General features: G+C 31.7%; 1 protein-coding gene across 1 annotated transcript; it reads right to left on the bottom strand.

The window, feature by feature from the left end:
- Window positions 1-1258: 1258 nt before the first annotated feature.
- On the bottom strand, window positions 1259-2339 carry LOC116125347 (probable transcription factor At5g61620). Its single transcript, XM_031411080.1, has 4 exons — window positions 2246-2339; window positions 1796-2010; window positions 1615-1710; window positions 1259-1483 (listed from the first exon to the last, which is right to left on the bottom strand). Exons 1-4 carry the CDS (start codon window positions 2337-2339, stop codon window positions 1259-1261), a joined length of 630 nt encoding a protein of 209 aa, XP_031266940.1.
- Between the last annotated feature and the right edge of the window lie 4710 nt (window positions 2340-7049).

Raw genomic sequence — 7049 nt, forward strand, 5'->3', positions numbered from 1 at the left:
AGACGCCGTCGATTTATTGTGGATCTGTAAAATATCAAAAGGTTCGCTTACAAAGTTTTAATCAGTCCTTTACAATTTCTAAATTTACCGTGTGCCCCCTAAGTGACTCCACTCGTGCCCGCACTATTCAATTTTTTTCCTGAAATCAGTTTCCATAACTACTTCCAATTTCTTTTAATTCAACCACATTTTTATTTGCAAAAACCAAACCATTAAACTAAAAACAGAAAAATAAACATTATTGTTAATGTGGGACAAGAAAAATATCTCACTTCTATGTAAACTAAAATCTGACACATTCCCATACTATAGACTATAGTGTATTCAAATTCTTGCCTACTAGAATACAAAATTGCCGTGGAAAGAGAACCACTTTCCAATTCCAATTGCTTTCGGCTTTCCCATTCTTTACCTAATCAATTTGAGTCATAAAAACCAAAAAGGATATTGTTGCCATTGCTCCTTTGCAATATTATACAAAGATATCAGTATTTTATTCTTTCTGTTATCAGTATACAAAAGGTTTATGTCAAATCACATTAAATTATTGTATTTTTTTGTGTAATTGGTGATTTGCTTCACATATTATTAATTTTGATAAATAATTATTGTATTTTTTGTCTAATTGGTGATTTGCTTCATATATAATCAAGTTTGATAAATAATTATTGTATTTTTTGTGTAATTGGTGATTTAATTCACATATTATTAATTTTGATAAATTATATGTTTACGCAAATTCACAATAGTTATATAAGTTTCAATCTTTGTTCATTGTTAAGTACTGAAACATCAATGTGGTTTTCTTTGATGGACTATAAAATAATTAAAATAGTGATAGTAATATCATATTTTAACTACCATATATTTTTATAACTTACAAATTAACAATAAATTGAGATGTAATAATTAATTAATATAATAATATCATTAAAAAATAATAATTAAATTAAAATCGAGAAATTTTAAGTATTTTAATGTATACATGGTCCAATGGTGGAGCCAGTCAACCAGCATACAGCTCTGCAATCATACAGAATAACCAAAAATCTTCGATAACTTTAGGCCTGTCATGAGCAACCAGAGATTACCACATGCATGCACAAGTGTTTATTTGGAAAAAATATTTCTCAACTATCTTACTGAAAAATTAAAGCCGATAAGTCATAATATAATATAATATAATTCTAATAACAAATACCAAAATAATTAGTAAAATAAATGTTCATATTACTCAAAGAGGTATAATAAAATAAACCTAGTATTGATGGGAGGATTGAGGCAGTCCAATTTGAAGGTTGAGAGAATCGCCATCTCTTGCATTTGAAGATGTGGAAGCAGCGGCTTCAGCTTGCAATGACATTGCCATTGGTGAAGCTCTACAAGCATTAAAATTGTGAAAGGCGTTACACCTCAACACATATAGCTGATAGTACTTCATTGCTTCAATATTGTATGAAAGACATGGCACATTACTTGGTCCCTATTAATAAAACCATATGCTTCCAAGAATTAGATATATTGAATTCAAAAGAATCCTGTTAAATTAATTAGTTATAGTATTTAATGAAGCTATTAAAATCTTTAACTGCCAAAACTCAAACTAGTTCTTACCATGTAAGGAATCCTACCGTAATGTGGAATGTTCATGAGAGGTTCCAAGCGATGATTTGGGAATTCATTTACAATCAGATTATTTGAGGTACTCCCCTTCAAGATTAAATCATGAAATCAACATTATTGAAAAGAAAAAAAAAAATGCTCTTGTTTTAATATTATGTGGAAGATAACTTACAGCAGATCCATGGAATGGTAAGTCAAATATGCTGGACCTACGATTCTTCTTATCATTTAAAGCTTGTCTGCGAAAATACTTTTGAGCATGACTAGCGATTTGCGTTGGGGTTCTGGTGTGCACATATTCCATTGAAATCTTTTTCCAATTTCCTCTCCCAACCTTTTTCAACGCCGTCAAAAAGCGTTGGTGTTCTTCCTCCGTCCATGGCTCTCCTAAATATACATGTTAGAAACAAAAAATAAATTCACAAATATCATCTTAAATCGAAAACAATAAATATAAAAACTTCAACCTCTAAAAAAATACCCCTTTTCCTTTCACGTGGAGGTTGATCAGCTTCATCTCTCTCAGGATGAACTTGAATATTGGCCAGTTGCCAAAACTAACTCAAATAGGTTTGTAGTCGCTTATCAAATAGAATTGAGAAACTTCTAATCAAGTTTCTGCCTTCAGGTACATTCCTTCTAAGTTGCTTTGTATCAGGGCTCAAACCAGAAATCTGAAGGAGGTGCAATCCTTTCGGCCTCACACCCTCAACCATGCCATGAGTCTTGCCCACTTGCAGGAGGATAAGCTGCAGGATCTACACTTATACTTGCAATCTATCAGCCCCCTATCTGCAATCCTAGTAAATCAACTCCTAATGTTCCTTAACACAATAGGCCCTTTTGCAGACTCCAAAACAATAGTTCCTTGCCTGTAAGCGACTCACGGCGACATATATGCAAGAACGCGCAACAAAGGTTTGTTGCTATATTGCGATGAGCGCTTTCAACCTGGGCATGCGCTGCAGGCCAAGTTCTTTCTCTTGCGATGGAGGGGATGTGATGAGCACGAGGATAACCAGGATAACTATTGTTGATGGTGTCGTACCTTGCAACCTTGAGGACAAGGTTGAGCCGAAGGGAAGGCAATGCGAGATTATTTAGAATTAGGATAATTATGTTAAGTCTTTATAATTGTATTAAGTCTTATAATAACTTTTATAATTATGCTATTATCTATTAGGATAGAATATCTTTATTACCTTTTATAATTATGATAGAAATCTTATTGATTTAATTAGGCAATTAAGTCCTTTTTGGAGTCATTTGAATCAAGTGCAAGGCTATATAATAGCATAATCTAAATTGTGGTTATCAATGAAGAATTTTGTCAATTAATCTCTCTATCTCTTGTCTTGGAGGTCTCTGTTCCTCATATAAATAGATCATCCCAAAAAAAAAATCTTAACAAATTATCACTAATAACAATCACATGGAATCACCACTGAATGACCTAATAGTAAAAGATAAAAGGAGGTTTCATAGCTCTTGAATTTGAGTTTCCATATGCCCTAATAGGGGTAACCACTGAGGGGCTTACCTGAGTCACTCCAAGGCCTCAAGGGTGGATGAGAGTCTTGAACACTCCTAGTCAAAAAAAAAAAAAACCAATCCACATACCATATAAGTCTAACACGAAAAAATGTTATACTCTAGCAATAAATACCAAGGATTTGCTATCATTTGAGAGTGAAACTAAAACTGAGATAGAACATATAATAACTTTTATTATTTATTTCATTATATTAATATTTACTTTATTAATTGAAGAAAGGAAGTTGAGAGTGAAGTTTGAGTAAATGTTTACAATTATTTTATTGTATTCATTACAATTATGTTTTTTAAGCATGATTACTAATAAAACATATGAGGTTTGAAAATTACCTCTTATACATAAATTCAGTGGTGCTACATGTATAAACAATGTATATACATATTTCAGTGGTGTTACATGTATAATATGTATTTAAACTGATGTGACTTTTTTTATTATCAGATTAGAATTGATTTTGTATACAAATTATCTTATCATTTTATAACACGTCAGCTTTGTAGAAAGTTTTTATAGAAATTTGACATTTAGTATCATTACATTAACAAGGCCAATATATATGAGTAATAAACAATCAATAATTAGCCCAAAAACAAGCAAAATTAATTTGAGATTAGGGAAATTTGCTTAAAATAAACCTTTTTAAAATGGTGCATTAACTAATGACCACATTCAAATGCGACTCTCAAAAATAAGGCCCTTCTCTTATTTTCTTCTTTTACCGCGTCTTCCCATGAAAGTACCTAATTGTCATAAAAATGAATGGTGGCTATAGCTTAGAAAATCCTGTTGTTTTTTATTGGGGTTACTTAAAGTTGTTATTTGTATTGATTTGTTATATATGATCGTGTTTATGTGTTTAGGATAGTTTTATAGTCTTTTGATATGAAATAAAGTATTAAAAAAATAGATTTAGAATGTTAATATTTTTAAAAATATCACACAAAAGATAGGGGATTATGCAAAACTTTACATTCTTTAAGAAATTTATTACTAGAGTCACCGAGAAAGACATCATCCAAGCATCCACCACAGATTTATTTAAATTTCATATTAACACGGTTATAATGCACACAAATCCACATATGCCAAAGCCAAAACCCATACTCCTTGAAGCCACGTACAGCTTAGGAAAATTATACGTTTAAAAATTAAAAGTCTATATTTTTTTTTTTTTTTTAATTTCAAAGTTCTTAGAAGTAAATAAATATCAATCACTTAAAGGGAAAATCCCAAGTTCCTTGACAGGGCTATGATACCATATATAAAATATTTCATGGTAATTAGTAAGACATAATCATATAATTATAATTTCAAGAACTTTAACATACAATTAACATACTTCCTCCCTGGTAAGACTTGAATTGACCAAGTACACTAAATCATCAATGATGATGAAAACCGTGTTTCTCCTCTCTACCCCTCACAATTTGTAGAGTATATATATATACAAACTATTTCCTATAACTGATGTGGCAACCTGACATGTTTGTCTTGTAATTCTTTTAATTATTAATTTAAAATCTCAATCACTTAAATTATATCAGTTTATTAAAATTTGTATATGAAGTATTATCCAAGATAAAACCTTTTTAAAAATGGTGAATTAACTAATGAAAATTCTACGTTTACAACTCAATCTTATAACCTTCTCTTACACCCTAAACAGTTAACAGATTAACACTATCATGTCAGCTCTCACTACACCCAAAACACTAAAGAAACTACAAGAAACGAACGGGTCGTTCCTTCAGAAGGAACGATCATTACTTGTGAAGGAACGGTTGTTCCTTAAGAAACCAAAGAAACTCCATTCTTTACATAAGAAATGGTTGTTCCTCTATTAGGAAGATTGTTCCTTATTTAGAACGGTCATTTCTTGGTTGTTTCTTCATAATGAATAGAGGTGGAAAAAATGGGCCGTTAGATGGGCCAACCCTAACCCCCGTAAAAAAGAGGGCTTAAACCGGCCCGCCTAATGGCGGGCCGGTTGAGCCCAACCCGCCAGCACCCCCGGCGGCCGGTTGCAAATGGTAACCGGCGGCCCGCGGTTCAATTTGTCCTTCTTGCAAAAGCCCGCAACCCGGCGTTGCTGGCGGGTTGGTATGTTGGCTGTTGCCAACGGCCAACCCGCCGGGTTGGCCCCAAAAAAAAAAAAAATGTAAATTTTTTTTTTTTTTTACATTACACTTTTACCCTTGAAATATAGCCGTTTATAACCGTTGAGAGGGTCTTTTTCGTCATTTTCTTCCCTATTTTTTTTCTATAAATTGGCCTTAAACTCTCATATTTTTCTCACAACTCAAATTCTCTCATTTTCTCATATCTCTATTCTAATCTCTATCTCTCAACTCTCAGTCTCAATTATCTTTATTCTCTTAATATTTTTGTTATCAATTTGCTCTATTTTAATTTTTATTAGGTTTTGCAATTTTCAATTCAATTTCCATTTCCATATTCCAAATCTCTTTCTTAATTTTTATTTCTTCTACATCATTTTTTTCTTTAACTACAAGTCTACAATGGATAGTATTTCTCTCCCATCAATTTCAATGAGGAAGAAAACTATTATCCAGTCCTATCCGCTGATTTTACTATGAATGCAGGAGATTCAAATAGTCCCGCGTCCTAACAATCCTCCTCAGAATCCGATACCTCAAAATATGTCGTCGATTCCAACAGCGCCCGTGGTTCTAGAAGTCGTCCTCGTAATCATCGTCCTCGTCCAATTCATCTCAAGTTGAGGCGGATCATCAACTGCCGTCGAAAGCGAAAACAGACACACATCAGACGTTTGGGTGCATTTCGACAAGTTTTACGAGACAAAAAATGGCGTTCAAGTCAGAAAGCAAGATGCAAATATTGTGAAAATGTTTATAAAGCTGATTTAGGTATGTGTACTAGTACTTTAAAAGGCATGCTAATAAACATTAATCAACATGGAAATAGAGAGCAATCAAACTCAAACTAATAGGGTACTACTTGGCGTTAATTCTGATGTATATAGGGAACAGTTAGCTTTATATATGCTGCTCTCATCAACCTATTAATATGGCAGAAGATAAATATTTTGAAAGATTTGTTCAAAATTCATTTTTTCCAGGATTTAAAAGTTATTCTAAACTGCAACTAGAAATGATTTAATAAATTGTTTAAAAAAATGAAATTAGAATTAAAAAATAAATTTCATACTTGTCATATTAGTGTGGCTTTAACTGCTGATATTTGGAGTGGAAAAGCTAAACAGTTATATTGTGTGACTATCATTATTTTGATAATGAATTTAAATTAAATAAATCTTTATTAGGATTTAGATTATGGATGTGAATCTAGGGGTTTAGAAATCTATAATAAAATTATTGAAGTTTATAGATTAGATAATTATTGATAAAGTGAAAGTTTAACTTTGATAATGCGAGTTCTAATAGTAAAGCTATGAATTTTTTTCAAATAATTATCTTTATATAATAATTTGAAGTTTTTTCACCAACGTTGTGCATGTCATGTTATTAATTTAATTGTGAAAGTGGTATGAAAACAATTAAACAAATATTGATAGAATTAGGGACTTTAGCTTGGATTACTGGTAGTAATAAAGAAATGCTGATTTTCAAGAAGCTTGTATAAAAATCAAATATTCTCCTAGAACTTTTGCATTAGATATGCCTGTTAGATGGAATAGTACTTATTTAATGCTTGATTTATGTTTACCTTATGCTAATATAATTAGTATTTTGTAGCAAATAATAGAGGTCCTCCATTTGGTAGAAAATGATTGGAAGATAGCTAAGTAATCACTTTTCTCAAAGTTTTTTACCAAGCCACTTACAACTTCTGGTGTGTATTATCCTACTAGTCATTGGTAATACATGCA

This window comes from Pistacia vera, unplaced genomic scaffold (genome assembly GCF_008641045.1).
Source record: "Pistacia vera cultivar Batoury unplaced genomic scaffold, PisVer_v2 Contig163, whole genome shotgun sequence".
NCBI lineage: Eukaryota > Viridiplantae > Streptophyta > Magnoliopsida > Sapindales > Anacardiaceae > Pistacia > Pistacia vera.